Below are 20,725 nucleotides of genomic sequence, written 5' to 3'. Positions count from 1 at the left end.
GTGCTAGGGATTGTACCCCATGCAAAAAAAAAAAAACAAAGGCTCTACTACTGAGCTACATCTTAGCCTGAATGTAGCTGACTCATCTGAGTAAATCAGTAATCATTCTAAAGTTCATTTGCTGTCTTAGACATTCTTGTTCACTCTTAGGAAAACAGAACAGTAAATAAGGAAGAATGTAATAAAAACTGGTATTGGTGAGATAACAGACAAACACACCAGTAGACAGAGCAGTGGTAGACTTATACATATATGGGTCATTGATACTGCATAGTGTTCCACAGATCAAGTGAGGGAATTATGGATTGTTTTGGGGAGCAGTGGAAAACTATAAAGTGTTTGAAGCAAATGAAATTGGGTTGCTTCCCAGCTCCACACACAAAAGTAAATTACAAATAGATTAAAAATTTAGGTGTAAAAGGAAACACGTTTCAGTAAGTAGAAATATGTGTGTGTCTCTCTGACTGTGTGGATATGTGCACGGGAGTGCACGTGCTGTTAGAAGCCAGAGGTGTCAGGTCCTCTGGAGTTGGAGTTGCAGGCAGTTATGAGGCACCCAATGGTGGTATGGGAATCAAGTCAGGGGCTTCTGAAATAGCAATGTGTGTTCTTAACTTCTGAGCCATCTCTCCAGACCTAGGGAAAAAAAACAAACAAAAAACACATGTCTATGGTAAAGACACTTGCTGTCAAACCCAGTAACCTGAGTTCAATTCCTGGAACCTACATGGTAGAAAAAGAGAAACTCCTGAAAGTTGTCCTAACTTCCACATGTGTTATGGCACACAGCCCTTCTTCCCTACCCCCCGCCCCCAAAATTGTATATATATATATATAAATAAATAAAATTTAAAGAAGATAAATATTAAATGACTACTTTTGTTATCTAAGATTAGGAAAGTACTTCTTAAATTTTCCTTAAGCATAACAAGGGAAAGTAACAATGGAGCTGGAAAAATGTCTCAGTGCTTAAGAGTGCCTGCTGCACTTTCAGAGGACCCATGTTTGGTTCTCAGGACTCACATGACAGCTCATTACTGTCTGTAACTCCAGTTCCAGGGGATCAAATGCCCTTTTCTGGCCTCTGTGGGCCCTGGGTGCACATGGATATAATAGACATATATGCATATAATAGACATATATGCACTCCTACACAAGAAATAAAATGTAATAAATGTTTAAAGGAAGTTTTCAGTTAAAAAACAAAAAAGTGATGATCTACTGTCTGAAATGTAACCAAAGGGCAGAGCAGACAGGTTAGAAAAGGAAACTAAAAATATTACTAAGGATGTGTGGATAATCCTTCAACCAGCAATGACACAACATTCTACATTAGTTTGAATGGCAAGAATTGTACAGCAGGGTGTTGCTGAGTACTGTGCGATCTGGTACAGGTATACTATTGGGTATATCATCTGGAGTGGGCACTGTAAATGTGCTGGGTACCTTAAGTCCTCAGCATATATGGTTGTAGAAAATGAGATGAAATTTGAGTGCCCTTTACCAAGGGCAAAGATAGAAGGAAAAGAATGGAGCATGCAGCCAGGCAGTGGTGGTATATGCCTTTAATCTGAGCACTAGGAGGCAGAGGCAGGTGAATCTTTGTGAATTCAATGGTCCACAGAATGAGTTCCCGGACACCCAGGGTTACATAGAGAAACTATCTTGAATAAATAAATAAATAAACAAATAAATATAAAAAATAAAATGGAGGATGGACATAAAGAATGAAATTGCCAAGATTGAATTATGTAGCACAGAACAACATGGTGGATCTTAAAAATCAACATGTCAAAACCACTAGAGAATGCTTTATATAATGAAAAATGTTTGCACAAGTAAAATATATATCTTTCTATAATTTAAAACAAAAACATGAGGTATGCTTAATATGTAAAAATGGTTGAAGAAAGAAATAGAGGTGAAAGGAATTTTCTGCCAAGAAAGCTATGAAAGACTTGATCCTTGCCTAAGGTACTAATATACACTTGTCATCTCAGACTGCCTCGAACTTGCTGGATTTGTCCCTTTCTCTTGTTGGCAATCCCAACAATGGTATTTTCTCATGGCTGGCCAGTGGTTGCCAACAAAGAGCATTTGAAACACTGATACTTATAGATTGAGGCTCCATAACATAGCTTACCAACAAAACAGCACTCATGTAAGTAAATACTTCCTATCCACCATAGTCTAAACATCCTGTAATGTTAAAAACAGAGTAACTTGGGGGCTGGAGAGATGGCTCAGAGGTCAAGAGCACTGGTTGCTCTTCCAGAGGTCCTGAGTTCAATTCCCGGGAACCACATGATGGCTCACAACCATCTACAATGAAATTTGGTAGCCTCTTCTGGCTTTCACGCATACATTCAGGCAGAATACTGTATACATAATAAATAAATCTTAATAAAAAAAAAAAAACAGAATAACTTTATGGAGCATGTAGATTTCCGTCAAACAAACGTAAGGCTGAATTCAAGTAATAGAGACAAGGTAGGATATAAAAAAGTACTTTAAAAAAAATGGGTACAGTGGTGGGGGAGGATCAAAGAGGCGTTAAGGAAGGGGCAAGAGTAGATCGAAATATATTGTATGTAATTCTAAGAAAATGTTTAAAAGAAAGTGGGGCTTGGGGACTGGAAAGTTGACTGAGCAGTTAAGAGTACTGGCTGCTCTTCCAGAGGGCCTGGGTTCAATTCCCAGCACCCACATGACGTCTCACAGCTGCGCTTAACTCCTGTTTCAGAAGATCTGGTGCCCTTTTCTGGCTTCTGCAAGTAATGCACACACATGGTACACAGACATACATGCGGGTGGAAGGCACACAATCAAAATAAATCTAAAGATGGTGTTGGAGAGGGAGCTCAGCAGTTGAGTACTTATGGCTCTTGCACAGGACCCAGGTTCTGTCTCCGCACCCACATCAGAAGCTCACAGTTGTGTAATTCCAGTTCCAGGGCATCTGATACCCTCGTCTGCTTTGGGGATCACCTGTGTGCACATGGTGCACATGAGCACATGTAGGTGTACACGGACACACAGGTGCTTTTAAAAAGTAATCAGGCTAGTGAGATGGCTCGGTGATTAAGAACTCTCTTGCAGGGTTCAGTTCCCAGTGCTCACATGGTGGTTCACAGTCCTCTCCAACCCCCATTCCGAGGCACCCAGTGCTTTCTTCTGACCTCTGGGAATCAGGCCCACATGTAGTTCAGATACACATAAAGTAATAATTTTTTTAAGAAATTAAGTCGTCAGGGAGGCAGAGGCAAGCGGATCTCTGTGAGTTCAAGGCCAGCCTGGTCTGCAGAGTGAGTTCCAGGATAGCCAAGTCTACACAGAGAAACCCCATCTCAAAAAAACAAACAAACAAACAAATCAGCTTGCATACTCATGTTTATAGCAGTGTTTTCTACAATAGCCAAGGGTGAAAATGACTCAAATGTCCACCTATTAGTGAATGAGCAGACAGTACTTTAACACAATACAGTATTGTCACACGCTACCACGCAGATAAACATTCAGGATATTTTAAATGAATAAACTAGTCACAAAGCAAATAGTATGTGATTTTACTTATCAGCTATCTAAAATAGGGAGAAGAACAATGCAGTTTGTGGGCTTAGAGTTTCAGGTGTGCAAGAAGGGAAAGTTTGAAAATGTTTAACAGCATTGTGATTGTGCTTTGTAGTGCTGAACTGTGAGAAGAACGGTTAAGACCTGCCTGAAACTCTCCCCGGAACTCACGGCAATCTTTCTGCTTCGGCTGGCCAAGTACTGAGATCGTAGCCATGAGCCACTATGCCTAACTTCTAGAGGCTAGATTTTATATTATGTACTGTTTTACCATCATTAAAAACAGTCAAAAGGCATCTGTAAAGTTCATTTATTAGTGATAGTGGTTGTATGCTGATATCTGCTTGCTAGTTGATTGTTACTGTTGCTCCCATGCAACAGGATAAAATGTCTTTGTCCGTTCCTTTCGTAGGCATCTTTAGCAGAGACAGATAAAATTACTCTGGAGGTAGCAAAACTCATCAAGGATGACTTCCTACAACAGAATGGGTACACTCCTTATGACAGGTATGCTATGTTGATTTCTTTCTTTATTTGAGGATTTTCTGTTGAGTTTTGGCAAAGAGCTGCCTGCATATTGAAAACTTTCTCCTACAATATTCTGACTCAGTATATTGCTTATTTTCTATGTTCATAACAGACATCTAATATGCCCCTTTGTGTCAGTTTGCTTGTTAGTCAAGGTCTGACAGTATTTTCACTCACAGACGTCTATAATTATAATGAATTGTGGCTTTGCGTGCAGACCTGGGGGAGTATCACCTGCCTCGTCTTTCTTCCCTGCTCCTTTTTGCCTTCCTTGCCTAAGTATTTATTTTGTGCTTTCCTGCCTCATTTCAGAGTCCCAAATTTCTTGCTAGAAAAGACCTTGCTGAGTGCCACTCCTACCTTTTTCCACCCCTTCCCCAGTTGCTTACCTGTTTTCATTTTCTCTACTTGTTCTGTGGCATTTTTAGAGAACCCTTTTCTTTTAAACCTTGAGGATTTGAGCCTTTTGTCTTAAGCTAGCCTTCTTTCTATGTGATCATATTTTACTCCATTTAAAAAAGAGCTAGGGAAATGGCTCATGTACCTTATGTTAAGCCCCCAATATCCACACAACAGTCACACAGATCTGTGTCCCTACTTCCCTATGTATGCTAAGGTGGATGCTGGAGACAGAATTCCAGGAAGCTCATGGGCCAGCAAGGAGGTCATGTGGTACATATAGCAGTGGACAGCAGACTGTCTCAGAGAAGGTGGGAGGCAAGCACTGCCACCCAAGACGAAAACTGAGCAAACAGAAGCATTGCTTAGAATGTAGGGCAAGTAGAAAATAGGCCAATGTGTCATCCTCAGAAGTCTGTTCTGTCCTGAAGGAACTACTACATAAAGAAAACAGAGGCAGAGTTCTCTAGAAAGACTGTGATAGATATGTGGAATTAAGTGTTTGCGTGTGTGTGTGTGTGCTTTTAAAAGGTATGGGTAGATAAAAATAAATAATATACTGAAGGGAATGGAAAAGGGGACAGTTTACCTGGCATACCCAAGACCCTGGGTTCATCACAATGAGAAAAGATGCAGGAGGAAAATGGGGTATCTTTAGCAGCTTTGCGGTTCTCTGCTTTCCTATTATACATTAAAACTTATCTCTGATTACAAGGGAGTCTTTACAAATCAGTTGTTTTACCACTTGAGTTATATATTTAATTACTTGTACCAAAACAGACTGCTGGCAAGTCATTAGAGCTTGGCAGTTCTGTCTCATTGTTTTCTGTTTAACAATTTAAAGATTTTCCTTTCAACAACATGCATGTTCCTATCCATTTATACCATCCACAATGAAGTGTCTTTTTCCCACTACTATTTCAATCTTATGTGCCATCCAGTAAATAGACAAAGAATGTTTATTTAAAGAACTAATGGCTAGTAATTCGTAACTAAAGTTTCATGTAGTGAAAGTAAGACTTTGCTTTGGAGGTTGTTTTTGCTAATTTCCCCGTTGTTCATTCTTCCTAGGTTCTGTCCATTCTATAAGACAGTGGGGATGCTGTCCAACATGATTTCATTTTATGATATGGCCCGTAGAGCTGTTGAAACTACTGCCCAGAGTGACAATAAAATCACATGGTCGATTATCCGTGAGCACATGGGGGAAATTCTCTATAAACTTTCCTCCATGAAATTTAAGGTATGTTTTCTTTCTATTCTAGCTTTCGTTAGTGAGAAACCAACTTTTTTTCTCTCTGCACTTTTCCTTCCTTCCTCTCCTATTTGAGTTCCAAACCTGGGGTTTGAAATTTCCTTTTTTCTTTTCTGTTTAAAATTTATTTTTATTTTGTTTATATGTGTATGTGCATTTGTTGTACACGTATGTGCCGCGTGTGTGTGGATACCTGCCAGGACCAGAAGTATGTGTTGGAGCTGGTGTATGCATACAGTCTGGGTGCTGAAAACTAAGCTTGGGTCCTCTGGAAAAGCATCAAACTCTTTAACTGCTGAGCCATAAGACCATGAAATCTGTTATTTTCATTTTACAATGCTTATATTGTATAAAACCAAAATAGTCTTCCAAGTTATGTCCACTCAGGAATTCCAGTGGTGAAGATTGTGATATGTCACGTCTGTGGGGCTGAGATGGCTCAACAGTTAAGAGTACTTACTGCTCTTGGAAAGGGCCTAGGTTCAATTCCCAGCATTCACATGGTAGATTACAACTGAAATTCCAATGATCTGGCACCTTTTCTGACCCCCAAGGGCTCTTATACACAAGTGATGTGCAGATAAACACTCGGGCTCACACACGTGCATTCTTAAATAAAAGTTCATAGTGTATCATATCTAAAATCATTTGTAAGTGTTTTTCTCTGTCTTAGCTACTAATCAGTACAGAGTGAATTCCTGGCTGGACATAAGTTGTTTTATTAAAGTGCCTATTATCTCATTTAGCTTCCACATTCTTACAGAGTTTAACCAGTTAAGTGAACTTACCAGTAGGAACGCAAATATGAGTGTTCTTAAAATATTTAATAAATTGGATTGTATTTCATTATTTCTAGGTCATGATGTACAGGCATATGTAAATAACCCATTAAAAATGATACTCTGAGTATATTTATACTACAGAAATACAGGTACAAGCCTGGAGGCCACAGGTAGCTTAGTGGGTAATGGTGCTTGCTGCTAACCCTGATGACCTGGATCCAGTTAGATGAGCTGTATTAGGTTATTGTCATGTTGCACTTTTTCACCTGAATGTGATGCTACCAGGCCTTGAACAGGAAATTCACAGAATTTGAACTTTCAGTTGCTGTATAGACACATGCATCTGATGTGTGATACTACAAGAGTCCCACTAGTCTCTACACATTGCTGAGGTTTCCTCATTTCTGCAGGCAAAATTCAGAAATGAAGTTTTGATTTTGATTTGTTTTAGTCTATTTGTACATTTCCACTATAAAAGAAAAGAAGATAGTCTTGACTTTTGCCTGTGATTTACTAGCATAGCTCAACTTAACCTGGTACAGCATATTAATAAGTCACTTATCACACACCTTAAAAATTATTTTCCATAGAATAAAATCATATTATTTTCTTTTTCAGGATCCAGTGAAAGATGGTGAGGCAAAGATTAAGGCCGACTATGCACAGCTTCTTGAAGATATGCAGAATGCATTCCGTAGCCTTGAAGATTAGACTGTGATTTCTTCCCTCTTCCTCAGCAAGCTCATATGTGTATATTTTCCTGAATTTCTCATCTCACACCCTTTGCTTCCATATTGTGCAGCTTTGTGACTAGTGCCCCTGTGTGTTATTTGTTTTGCTGTTTCTTTGGTAGGTCTTACAAAACAAACATTCCCTTGTTCCAGTGTTCGCAGGGGCTCCCTGGCCTTCAGCTGAAGTGGTGAATGTCGTGCATATGATACACAGGCTACGCTACTGTAAACTTGTATGTAAAGTGGCTCTCCGTCCCCTCATCTCCATTAAACTGTAACCAGGACTACTACACGGACTCTGTTGGGAATGGAAGGCCAGATCTCTGTACCAGTGGTAGGTACTTAGGAAATGACTCTGCATTTGTAGTCAGACCACTAGCGTTTTGTTGAGTGACCGTTTTTGCAGGAAATATTTCCACTTAAAAACATAAGATTAATGTTCCAATTATTTGTAGCTTCCCCAGTATCAATCAGGACCATTTATGGGGCACTTGGGAACTATTTTGTTTTTTATAACAGGAATTTGCAAGGCTGAGCATATGGATAAACCAGTTTCCTCTGAAAATATGAAAGAAAGAAAAAAGAGCCAGGTGGTCAAACTTAAATTAACATCATCTTGCTAAAGCATATTGTATTCCACTAAGAGAAATTCAATATCAAGGAGTTTTGTGTACTCAATTACTAGGAATTTTTTAAGTACAATTTTAAAAATCATTGAATATGTGATCCACATCATAGCTATTCTTTTCCTTGAACTCAGGCAGAAGAGCTTCTCAGAGTGGCAGTGGAGTGGGAATTAGAATGCCACAGAGAAACACAGTAGTGCTTATGGGCAGGTTGCCCCTGTGAGAACCAGCTGCTGTAGATTTTGGGGCCAGAGCGGCATTGTTTTCACAGGTACATGTGTCATATGTTTGTTTGCTTGTTGAAATTCTGAGAGCAACAAGTTTACCAATTACAGAAAATATTAGTTTTATGTGTTTTCTTGTTCACTGACTCAGAGAGCTTCTTAAAGTATCTGGTCATAGCAGCATGACCATTTCCATTCTGTTGATAGAGATGAACATTATTCTTGCTAACAAAACTGGGTCATAGAAGAAAAGAGCAATTTTGTCTCACCGTTTCAGTATGTTTAAATAATAATTTCCATGTTTGCATAATAAGGCACATTTCTGCGAGTTTGGAGAGCGAGCTCCCTATTCGCTCTCTGGCTGATAGTGCTGGCACCATGCTTCCTCTTCAAGAGGGGAAAAGGGTATTGGAACATGCCTAACACACTCAAGTACACAAGTGTAATAACGTGAAGTATTTATTTTAAGCCTCGGTATGTTATTTAAATTATTAGGTGGCACATTTCTTTTGGTCTTTTGGGTAGACATAGTCAGATACAGTTCAGACGTGACGTGTAAATCCTTGCTAGTGCATGTCTTTACACAGTGGACTGCTCTTCAGGAAGGATATTCTTCCATGTAACATTTTAAAAACTATTAAACAATATTGGCAGATCTGGAGTATGCAATGACTTACTGAGATGTGGATTAATGGTGCTGCTTAATCAGTTTGCTTCCAATGTGGCTTCGTATCCAGAGGCCATGACTAGTGGAAATGAAAAAGATTTCGAAAACCTTCTACTTATACCTACCAGCAAACTAGGCTTGTGATCAGAATGAATGATCCAAAGAAACTACTTGACCAAGTTTGTTTTTTGTTGTCCTGGAGTTGAGATGTGCGTTCTTCCTGCTTTTAAGAATGTTGATGTATGAGTGTGAAGAAGCTAGAGAAATGATGCTCAGATTTTCACTGTAACCTTCCCTAACCCACATTGTAAAGTTTCAAATTGTTCACTCATAGTGTTTCTTTAGTAAGAATGTGTTAAAATACAGCAGTCTTTTTAAAAGATTATGCAGTTCTCTATTTATTGTGCTGTGCCTGGTCCTGAGTGCAGCCAGTTAAACAAGTTTCGTATGTATTTTTCCAGTGTTAAATCTCACACCTGTACCCTTTGGAAACTTCCATCCTGAACAATGAATAGAAGAGTTCATATAAATTGCCTCTTTATCCTTAAGATTTCACTATCTATGTTAAGAGTAATGTATAATTATTAAAATCTATGAAAAATAAAAAGTGGATTTAAATTAACTTTTCTTTCTTTTTTGTGGGAAGGAGGGGCAAAATTTCTTAGAAAACATTTCACCTTGTATTTTGACTTAATGTTACAGTATGTCCTTTTGAAATGTTTTACTTTATAGACTACTTGCATCGTGAAGTTGGAATGTGTCATTTAGAAGTCCGCCCAGCAGCACACAGTGGTTGGGGAGTAGAGTGCAGCGTTTTCTGACTCTCCCTTTCTGAAATGGTAGACTGTGACATTAAATAGCAGGGTCTTCCAGCAGACTCTTAGCCCGGTGTCACAGCGCACACTGGGTAGAACCACACTGTGCATGATCTTACCCCATTGTGAGTGAGTGTTTTTTCAAAATTAGAGGTGATTTTTGCTGCTCATTTCAATTTTTGTCAATTGCAAGACTTAGTTCAGATAAATATATATTTGGGAGTCCTTAGATTGGCTTCCATGGTTAGATATGCATAGCCCAACAGTGGCAATCTACATGCTCAGAGGTTAAGAGCACTGGCTGCTCTTCCAAAGGTCCTGAGTTCAATTCCCAGCAACCATATGGTGGCTCATGACCATCTGTAATGATATCTGGTGCCCTCTTCTGGCATGTAGACACATGCAGGTAGAACATTGTACACATAATAAATAAGTAAATAAATAAATCTTTAAAAGAAAAAAGAGGGGCTGATGGAACCTCAAGCATTCTTGTGGAAAGGCTGCCGCAGCTGTCATCTATGAGTGATGGCGACAGGAGCAGACATTCAGAAAGGGAGGGTCTACACTAGCTGGCTTCTTCCTCCTCCCTTTGTTCCACCAAGTCCCTAACGTTGGATGATGCCAACCACGTTTAAGGTCGGCCCTTCCCTCTTAGTTTGTACACTAACCATCTCTGGAAATGGCTGCAGACACATCAAGAAATGTACTTCAGTAGGTATCTGTCAGCCTGTGTGTTAGAATTCTCAGGGAACAGAGTATATATAAAGAGGGGTTATTGGATTGGTTTATGCAGTGTGCACTGAGTAGTCCAAAAATGGCTTACACTGGATATGCCTGGAATCCGGTGACTGCTCAGTTCACAGGCTACAGCCTTAGCACAGTCTGGTGCTGAAGGTCCAAAGGATTGCTGAAGAGCCACTAGTCTTGGGTCATGTTGGAAGCCAAGGAGACTGGGTTCTGGTATCAGTGAAGAATGGTAGCAGCAGTGACAATAGCAACAGCAGAGTAGATTAATTCGCCTGTACAACATGAAAGCAAGCAGGAAAAAAAGCAAGTCTTTCCCATGGGCCTCTTTATACCTGGGTCACCACTGGAAGGTACTGACCAGACAAGTTAATGAAACCAAGAAAATCTCTTGGGCGTGTTCAGATACTTGACTCTTAGTTGATTCTAGACCATTCAAATTGGCAGTCAAGGTTAATCATTACACAGGGTGTCATTCAGTAGGGTTCTCTAGAGAAAGAGCTGGCTTAGGGATTTGTTGCTGTGAAAAGATCATGACCAAGGCAACTCTTAAAAAGGAAAACATTTAATTGGGTGCGGCTTACAATTTAGAGGGAAGCATGGTGGCATGTAGGCATGCTGGAGAATCTAGAGTTCTACATCTGGGTCCACAGGCAGCAGGAAAAGACCCAGCTTGAGCTTCTGAGATCTCAAAGCCTGTCCCCTAGTGATGCACCTTTTAACAAAACCACACCTACTCTATCTAGGCCAAACCTCCTAATAGTGGCACTCCCTGTGAGCCTATGGAAGCCATTTTTATCAAACCAACACAAGAACTGATAGAATATATACATGGAACTTATTAGTTTACAGAATGTTTCAATAAAGGCTGTCTCCCAGTGGAAAGTCCAAGAATATAGTAGTTGTTCAGTCCATGAGGCTAGATGCCTCAGCTAGTGTTAAATATCCCCTGGAATCTTGAAGGAGGCTCTACTACCAATGAAGGAGTGAACTTGAGAGTTAGGGCAAGCAGGCAGAGTAAGCACTTCCTTCTATCGAGTCCTTTCGATAGGCTGCCACCAAAAGGGTGACCTGCATTTAAGGTGGATTTTCCCACAAATGATTCAGTCAAGAAAAACTCACAGGTATTTCCAGCCACTTGCCACTTGCATTTTAGTTAATTCCAGATGTAGTTTCATTGATAACCATCACATTAGGATATATTTTATTTCTTGAACATGGCAGTTTTTTGGTTTTTTTTTTTTTTAACAGTTTCCAAAGAAATGAAGCAACATGGAATGAACAACATGGACCAAATTTACAGAGAGGAATACTTAGAAATCCATAAGAAGGCTTATTCATTACAGAGTGGGTTGTTTTTAGTGTGCTAGGTAATATCCCAGTGTCTTCAGCATATTAATATTTTGATTTTATTGCAACAATCATAAGAGCACAAATGAAGAAACCAGTTTTTTCAAGTGAATAGTGAAATGATACTGAAGTTGTCCTAAGAGTTAGTTTCCTTTGGAAGCTGACTCTGAAAAAAGTATATTTAGCTTCTGGAAACACCAGTTAGGGGGCAGCGAGGGGCACAAAATGGGGATGGAATAGAAAGAAGCTAATAAAAGTCATCATCGCCAGGCATTTCAGCACTCAGGAGGGAGAGGCAGGCAGAGCTTGGTGAGTTCTAGGCCACCATGTTCTACAGAGTGAGTACCAGGATAGCCAGGGCTACGTAGAGAAACCCTGTCTCTACAGATCAAAAAATAACCAGCCTGTGGGACACCATGCTCCTAGGGAATTCTGGGAACTAGAGGAGGATACACATCTCAGTTATGCACCAAGTGTACAAGGAGGCAGAGCACACATCAGTCAGTGACAGCCAGCCCTGCTCTTTCCCCACCCATGCTTTCGGCCTGCGGCCTGCGACTGACCTGCAGTCTGTGGACCCTGATGAGAACACGCTCAGAGACAGGCTTCATTGAGACAGCTCCTTTAAGGGGGGAATTAAGGCTACTTAAACCTTTGGGGGGGTGGGTAGGGGCTTTAGGGTAAGTTTACATCATTGGCTGGAGCAGGGCACTGGGGGCGCCTCATTTGCATAAGGAGGAATTCCTGGTGCTACTGAACAGGATCTTACAAGGGGAAAGGAAGTTTAACCTGGGCACCAGGCTGCGTGACCTCCTCAGGGCAGTGAGGAAGTGGGGTACAGGGCTAAGTGTGCACTGGGACACGCAGGCCCAGGGCAGGAATGGAGCAATCCTACTACTGATCTGAGGATGCGATTTCTGGGGTTTGGACACATCTCAACCCACTCTTATTCCTGCTTTTTGCCAATCTTCCGCTGAAAGTCATTGCCACAAAGACATAAAAGAATCACTGCTTAGAACATGTATCGTCACACAAATACAGAAATGAGACTGAACACGACGGGCATGACTCCACAACCATAACATTTAAAGAAGCTGGGAAAAAAAATAAATTATATATATATATATAACCAATTTATTTATAAATTCAAGCCCCAAATTTGAGGTCAGGACAGCAGCTGCATGCACTGAGAAAAGAGAGAAATAACAGAACCATCTCAAAGAGGGCTTCGGGGTGTTAGTGATACTCTGGGTCCTGCAGGCACATGTGTGTTAGCTCTGCTACGTGTGCTTAAACTTTACCCATCCAAATATATGGTTTTGTGATTCCATATTAATTAGAATAACACATTCAAGTAATATTATAGCTTGTGTTAACGTAGTTAGGAATATATATATATGTATATACCTATATGTTTGGAACAATGTATGAAAAAAGGAGCCATGAATTTTAAGAAGCAAAAGGGGTGTTTAGAGGGATGAGAGGGAAGGGAGAGATGGTGTAATTATAATCTCCAATAATAAAGAATTTTAAAAACTGATTTAAAAAAAAAACACAACTCAAGTCTTTGCGTGTATGTTATACTGTTAGGGTCTGAGAACCCAGACTCAGGTAATATGCAGAAGTTTCCAGCATGCTGGGGTCCCCATCGTAGCAAATGTCTACCCAGAAGGGAGCTCATAGGCTCAATTTCAAGGCTTTGCCAGTGTTGGTGAGGTAACCTTTAAGCTGATTGTCTAGTAGGGGATATGGGAGTATTTAGGATTGGCTAGGACTTCAGTCAGGAGTTACGGGCTTTCTGAACCAGCCCAAACCAGTTCAAGTTGGTAGTTGAGCAGCCTTGAGCAACCTTATCTTCCCCAGGCTAGATGTCCTGACAGTTCCTGATTGGTTTCCCATTCTCTGCCGTTTTCTTGTAACTGATATCTCATTTCTGAGGAATGCAGACTCAGGCCTGCTTTGCCTAGCAAGAAACCAAAGCCTGTCATGGAATCAGGATAACCAACTGGCTCGATAAATCTGTCCCAGCTTATCCAAACATTTACCAGGCGTAATCAGAATAGATCAGGGTTGTCTGGAATGGCATGCCAGGAGACCCCAGACCCCTCAGCAATGTAATCTCTATTGGGATTGGCTACATAACTCTGGATTGACTGGCTCCTTAGAATTAAGTCCTCTCAACACTTCAGCAAGTTTACTTTAAAAAAAAAAATGGTCATAATTATGACTAGGGAATTTCAAGTATTTAAATTCATTTTACCCTATGAAACATCAGATTTAAAACTATGATTAGCAGATAAACTGTGATTAACGTGGCAGATAAGAGTACTTTTTGCTCTTGCAGAGGGACTGTTTGATTTCCAGCATCCACATGGGTGATGCATAACCATCCAAAACTCCATTTCTAGAGGAGCCAGTGCTCTCTTCTTACTTTCTCAAGTACCAGCCACACACATCATACACAAAATCACATGTGCAGGTAAAATCACACTCAGAAATAGGTCCAGGGCTTGGAGCTCAGAGGTTAAAAGCAACCCAGCAACCACATGGTGGCTCATGACCATCTGTAATGAGATCTGGTGCCCTCTTCTGGCCTGCAAGTACACATGCAGGCAGAATACTCCATAAACAAATAAATAAACCTAAAAAAAAAAAAAAAAAAGAAAGAATAGGCCTCCCCCAAAAAACAACAAAATAAAATATACTATCAGAGGACAGTGAATTGGCTCAGCAGATTAAAAGGTACGTGTCATAAAAGCCTGACAATTCCACAGAACCCGCTTAAAGGTAGAAAGAAAACTGAGAACTGACCTCATACACTCAATGTGGCATGCCCACACCCACAGAAACTAAAAATAATGACAATAATAATTTTAAAGTACTATTGCTGAAGCATGCCGACATTGAGACATGCCCAGACGTGTCTAGGCCTTACTGCCTAGCATAACGGCAGCCATTTTTGTTTTTAAGTCTCCATTTTGACCATAGGGTGAAATTAAATTCAGGTTCTCAGGCTCTGCCTTCCTGAGAACTTGGATAGCCTTTTTTGTACAATTCAATATTTGTTGAAAGTTCTGGTTGAATTAATGATAAGTGTTTTACTTAAACAAAATCACAGTGCCCTGCTATGTTCCTTTCTCCTGTAATTGTGGGGAACTGAAAAGTCCCTAAACCTATCCTGTAGCCAATCGGCTTAAAATGCTTTGTCTCGATACCTAGATACAATGTGCTTGGAAATCCTTTGTTTAGCTGGTTAAAATGATATGCTGCTGCTCTCCCCATGCTTCCTACAGCTGGTTACCTGGTTACCTTGTTATTGTTTTTGTTTTGTTTTGTTTTGTTTTGTTTTTTAATAAAAAGCTGCCTTAGAATCAAACCAGTGCCAGTTTGGCTCCAGAGTCCACTGTGTTCCTGATTGGTCAGTATTGGGGTCTTGCAGTCAATAAACCATCCATACCCGACTGAGATCGACGTCTGAGTGGTTTGTGCAGCTTTTCTTGTATTACAACACTATTAATGTTTACCTAATAAAATGGTTTTATTTTTGTTTGGCTTTTCAACTTGTTCTCTTCTACCAGAAGTAGAATTTAATTTTATTAAATTTAAATGAGTTATTTACTGATTTATTTTGGTGTTGGAGATCAAACTCAGTGCCTTGGCATTTTAGGCAAGTGCTCTATCACCAAGAGCCCCCAGACCCCTAAACTTCTCAATTTAGGCTCTCTCTATTTTTTTTTGTTTGTTTGTTTTGTTCTGTTTTGTTTTACAACCAGCAGCTTGTTTTGTCAGGTAACTGTTGAGGCTTTGAGAATTTATCCGTTCCTGGAACAGAGTGAAGAAACTAGCCCAGACCATAGAATGCTAAAGTGTTTCATCTGCAATGGTATAGGCAGTTGCACACAAGTATGTGTTCAGGTGCTTATGAGTATGTTTTTCAGCCCTCAAAGTTGCAACAAATGGTTAAAAACAGGGTTAAGGTATCAAATCGTGAGATGTTTCTCCAGCTGTCCAAAAGTGAGAGCAGATAGTATTGTGTTAATAATGCTGATGTCTAGGCCCTACCCTAAACTAACTTGGGGTCTTTCAAGTCCAGAAGGGGTAGAAGAATCAATGCTTACAAACCTCCCAGGTAATTCTTACAGTGGGACAAGTCTGGGGACGATGCTTGGGTTCAATGCTTAGCTATATAGGCTAACACAAAAGACTTCAATTGAAATAAGTGTGCTCTCAAAAGTTCTCTAGCTGTATCACAGCCTCAGGATCATGTAATTTTGCTGTTTATCTTGACGCTTGTCGGTAGGAGCTCTCAACAGCTCTGTGCTGAGTCACATGTATTGGCTCAGACTAAAAACAGTCTGGCAATAGAGCAGAGTTTCCCTAAATCATGAAAGTGGAGCGATGTTTTTATACCTATGGATTTCAAATGATTCCATGATTGTTTCGGGAATACATTTAATGGGCTAGTAGCTCCTCTTCTCTGTGTCTCTAGAAGCAGGGGATTTTAAAAGGAATCAAAAGGATACAATTCTGAAGGCTCGGTTCATGAATATAATTACAAAGAGTATAATTTAATCCCATTTTAAAAATTTGTCCTGGATTTAAGATTCCTTTCTCTTTACTCTTATCCTGACGATTCTTAGTTCAGATTTTAACTATCATCTGAATAGCTCTTCTATTTTTATGACTCCCAAATAACTAGTACATTTAGCATTTACTTGATGACTTAAAATTGCACTAAGAGTTTTGGGACACCTTGTGTAAAAGCTCTAAATTGCCTTCAATCACATAAAACCGTGCTCACAGCCTTTATTTTCAAATCGTGCACTTTATTTTAAAGTCGTTATGGACCCCCTTTGTCGCAGTCCCTTAAAAAGTGATTTAGTACTGCATTTCCCACGCACTACATTGCAGCCTGGTTCCTTGGAAGCAAACACTAAAATGGAAATTGGAGTACAGGTTGCTCAATAGGAACCAACAATTCGGGAAGGAAAGGGAACGAAAGCAGGATGAGAAGAGGAATCAATGTACATACCAGCTTGACTCACACGTGGCCGCTTTTAGCGGAAGCTCGGGGCAAATACGGCCAGAGCTGAGACTCACCCAGAAATGGCCAGCTCTGTTTTCCCTCATCTCTTAGCTCCCAGGTTGCAAAAATCATAAACGATCGACCCAGGGTCATGAAAGAAGTCTACAAGCAAGGAGTTCAGAAATAGTACTTGGGCTAAAAGCCAGAGTAGCTATGTTAGCATCGGTCAAAATGGAAGAGCTCACTGAATATATATTTAAGACTGTCGGGTGAGTACTGATAGGATTTGTAGAAACTCACAATGAGTTTCAGATGTGGAGAAATGTCTCAACAGCTAAGAGTGCTTGCTGCTCTCAGAGAGGACTAGAACTTGATTCCAAGCCCCCAGGTCCAGCAGTTTACAGCTGCCTGTGAATTCAGCTCCAGGGATCCAGCGCCCTCTTCTGGCTTCGGTAGGAATTGTGTGCGCGCGTGCGCATACAAATGAAAAAAAAAAAATTTAAAAACGTGGCTCTGTCCTCGTTAGTTTTGCCTTCAACTCGACACAAGCTAAGGCCATCTGAAAGGGGGAAACCTCGTTTGAGAAAATTCCTCCGTAAGGTCCAGGCATCTTCTCAATTAGTGATCGATAGGAGAGGGTCCAGCCTGTTGTGGGTGGTGCCATCTATGAGCTGGTGATTCTGAGTTCTGTAGGAGGGTAGGCTAAGCAGGCCACGGGGAGCAAGCCAGTAAACAGGACCCCATCCTACGGGTGCATCCTATCAGTGTTCATGGACAGAAGTAAAAGACTCAATCCCTGCTCCAAAGGGGCCCCTGACACCTTAGGTCCAATAGGGGGGCGTCAGCAGGGGACGCTTGACCTCTACTAACCACCCCAGGTCGGTGGTGCCCAGCTCCGGGACCCCTTCTCTACCCAAGAAGTGTTTAATGCCTGTCAGTGAACTTCCAGTTTTTGCTGAGATGCTTTTCTGTCTTTAAATTCTTTAACTGATGGGGAAAACGAACCCACCTACTGGCAGGTATCAGGAACTCTTCGAAAGCCCAGCAAGTCTGAGATGGCTCCTGCCATCAAGCTCACACACCACCTTCCTACCATCAGGAAAACATAAAAGGAACAGCTATGTTTCCCCCTTTAACTATATTTCTAACGAACATTGGCCACTGTTTAGTGACAAGATCATACCATCCTACGAAGCAAATTAGAAAATTGTGGTGTTTTTTTTTTTTTTCCTTTAGATTTATTTATTTAGTATGCATACAATGTTCTGTCTGCATGTACACCTGCAGGCCAGAAGAGGGCACCAGATCTCATTATAGATGGCTGTGAGCCACCATGTGGTTGCTGGGAATTGAATTCATGACCTCTGGAGGAGCAGCCAGTGCTCTTAACCTCTGAGCCACCTCTCCAGCCCAGTCGTGGTGGTTTAAGTAGGAATGGCCACCAGAGACTCACGTGTCTGAATGGTTGGTCACCAGGGAGCGACACTATTGAGGATGGCCTTGTTGGAGTATGTGTAGCCTTGGTGGAGGAAGAGTGTCACTGAGGTTTCAAATACTCAGGCAAGACACAGTGTCTCTCTCTTCCTGCTGTCTGCCAATCCAGATGGAGAACTCTTCACTCCCTCTCCAGCACCCGATCTGCCTGGGTGAAGCCAGGCTTCCCGCCAGGATGATAATGGACTAAACCCTCTAAACTATAAACCAGCCCCAACTGAATGTTTTCCTTTATATGAGTTTCTGTGTCCATGAGGTCTCTTCACAGCAATAGAACCCCTAAGACAAAAAAACTATATATAGCCTTAATTCCAATAGACACATATCAAGATAAAAGATCAGGTTTTCTCAATGGGATCATTCTGGAAATTCGAGTTTTAAAAATAAGCAGTGAAATTGGTGTGTGTGCCGCGGGGATCCCCTTGCCAGTGATGATATTCAGTGGTGAAGATCAGGGATGCCAGGCATTTTGACATGTGAAGGAATGAAGAAGGGTCACTACGCCCTTTGAGACAACGTCAAAAGCCAGGCACTCATTTATAATTTCCTGTGTCTACAACTGAGTCCACTGTTCCATACAAACAGGCAGTATTTGGGGCACAGTTGTTAATAGATGCTTAAAACTTTCAGGAATGTAAATAATATGCACAGCGAGGAAAAATTATATTTTATTTCTTGGGGGAAATTATTCAAGACTTGTTCACCATTTGGGGAATCGATGCCCTTCACTGTTTCCTTTGTTTGTGTTTTTTTGTTTGTTTGTTTGTTTTTTTTTTTTTCAGATGATTTTCAACATATCAGTGCTCTTGCATGGGCTATTTGCCTCACAAGAACTAACTATACACAGAAGTAGCTGATTATGCTTTTTAGTTAATTCATTCATTCATGTATACCTGCATAAATTTATGGGAACCACACGTACACGGGTTCCCATAGAGGTCAGAAGTGACCATCAGATCCCCTGGAACTGGAGTTAGGCATTTGTGAGCCTCCTGATATAGGTAGGTGCTAGGAACCAAGCCAGAGTCCTTTCCAAGACTGGTACGTGCTCTGAACCACTGAACCAGCCCTCCAGCCCCCAATAATTACGTTTTCTTTTGAAGAAATGCCCACACATTTACATATTGGGTTACATATCTCATGGTACTTTTCTTATACTTGAGCTAAATGTTATCTTTTATTTATAAAACCTGTACCTAAACTATCAATTTTATTTTTGGATAAGAAAGAGGAAAATGATTGTGATGAGTGTGGTGGGACATATCTGTAATCCCTACACTCTGGAGGCCGAGAAAGGAGAATCACAAGTTCAAGACTAGTCTGTGCTACATGGTAAGTTTGTCTGAAAGTAACAACCAAAATCCACAGATATTTGACAAATCAGGTGTTGGAAGGCTGGGGGTTTAGCTCATTCTCAGGGTTTCTGTTCACTGTGTGAGAGGACCTGGGTTCCATCCTTTACATACATACAAACAGACACATACCCAGGCACACTAACAGACATACAGACAGGCTCGTACACACACTCACACAAACAGTCACATACATTCACACACAAATGGACACACACATGAACACACACAAACACAGATTATGTGCATATACACAGATGCACAAACAGACACATACACACTCAAATATACACAGAGAGAGAAACACGCACAAACACACACTGCAGTCATTGAGTAGCATGTCCAAGAGTTCCATTCTGTGTGCAATTAAATCATAGAGTGAAGGGGAGGGTGGATATCAGGGGGTCACTCACTATTCCTGCTGTGCCACTACAAGGGAAGTTCCTGGTTGGCTCTTGCTAAGAGAGTGAGAACTCATCTCAAAGCAAAGCAGACATGGGGTGACGGTGGAGTGTTGGACACAGCTCTGGGGCCTGTGGAATAACTAAACTTGTCAGACACACACATCTGTGGTGAGAGGGAGGAAAGAACACTACATGAATAAATAACCATAAAATTCTGATGATGATAAAAACCTTCAGACCAAGAAGTTCGTGGAAAGCCAGAGAGGCTGGACACAATGCGGAACCTCCCCAAGGCACATGAGGATCAAGTTGCTGAAAAGCAGTATTTAATTTAAAATTTAAAAGTTTCATGATAACATGGAATGGCGACATTTCATAAAGAGAAAGAGACAACCTGGGACACGTGACCGTCATGGAACTGAGCTAGTGCACCCTGAACAGATTTCCCCTCCATGCACACTTTATAGAAAAGCCCTTTAAGTAAAGCACCTATGTACCGTACTTACACTGAAGACGTTTGGTTACTTTTATGGAAAATAGTTTAAGCTTTTAATTTTGCTTTTGAGAAGTGCTTTAAATAACAGTGGCCCAAGATGCCAAATAAAGAGGTGTTTAAATATTAATGAACAGTATTAAAAATGGTCTTGAGTCAAAATAGAAACCCAAGTAAATGCTGAAAAGATAGGCCAGAAAGGAAACACAGAAACACACACACACATTAATCTGTAGTAGTCTCCATTGGAGAACTAGCCCTGCCC

At 40.7% G+C, this 20,725-nt stretch overlaps 1 protein-coding gene across 6 annotated transcripts in view; it reads left to right on the top strand.

Annotated features, from left to right (window-relative positions):
* Atp6v1a (ATPase H+ transporting V1 subunit A) overlaps positions 1-9,404 on the top strand; it is a 55,410-nt gene extending 46,006 nt beyond the window's left edge. For all 6 annotated transcript variants that reach the window (XM_055624901.1, XM_055624898.1, XM_055624896.1 and 3 more), the window contains 3 exons: positions 3,983-4,077; positions 5,569-5,740; positions 7,153-9,404. In XM_055624901.1, coding sequence (XP_055480876.1) covers positions 3,983-4,077; positions 5,569-5,740; positions 7,153-7,245 — 360 coding nt within the window. In that variant the 3' untranslated portion in view covers positions 7,246-9,404. The remainder of the gene's footprint in view (positions 1-3,982; positions 4,078-5,568; positions 5,741-7,152) is intronic.
* Positions 9,405-20,725: the final 11,321 nt, after the last annotated feature.

The sequence above is a fragment of the Psammomys obesus genome, unplaced genomic scaffold (genome assembly GCF_907164565.1).
Source record: "Psammomys obesus unplaced genomic scaffold, mPsaObe1.curated_primary_1811, whole genome shotgun sequence".
In the NCBI taxonomy this organism is placed as follows: domain Eukaryota; kingdom Metazoa; phylum Chordata; class Mammalia; order Rodentia; family Muridae; genus Psammomys; species Psammomys obesus.
This window is presented reverse-complemented; position numbering and strand designations above follow the sequence as displayed.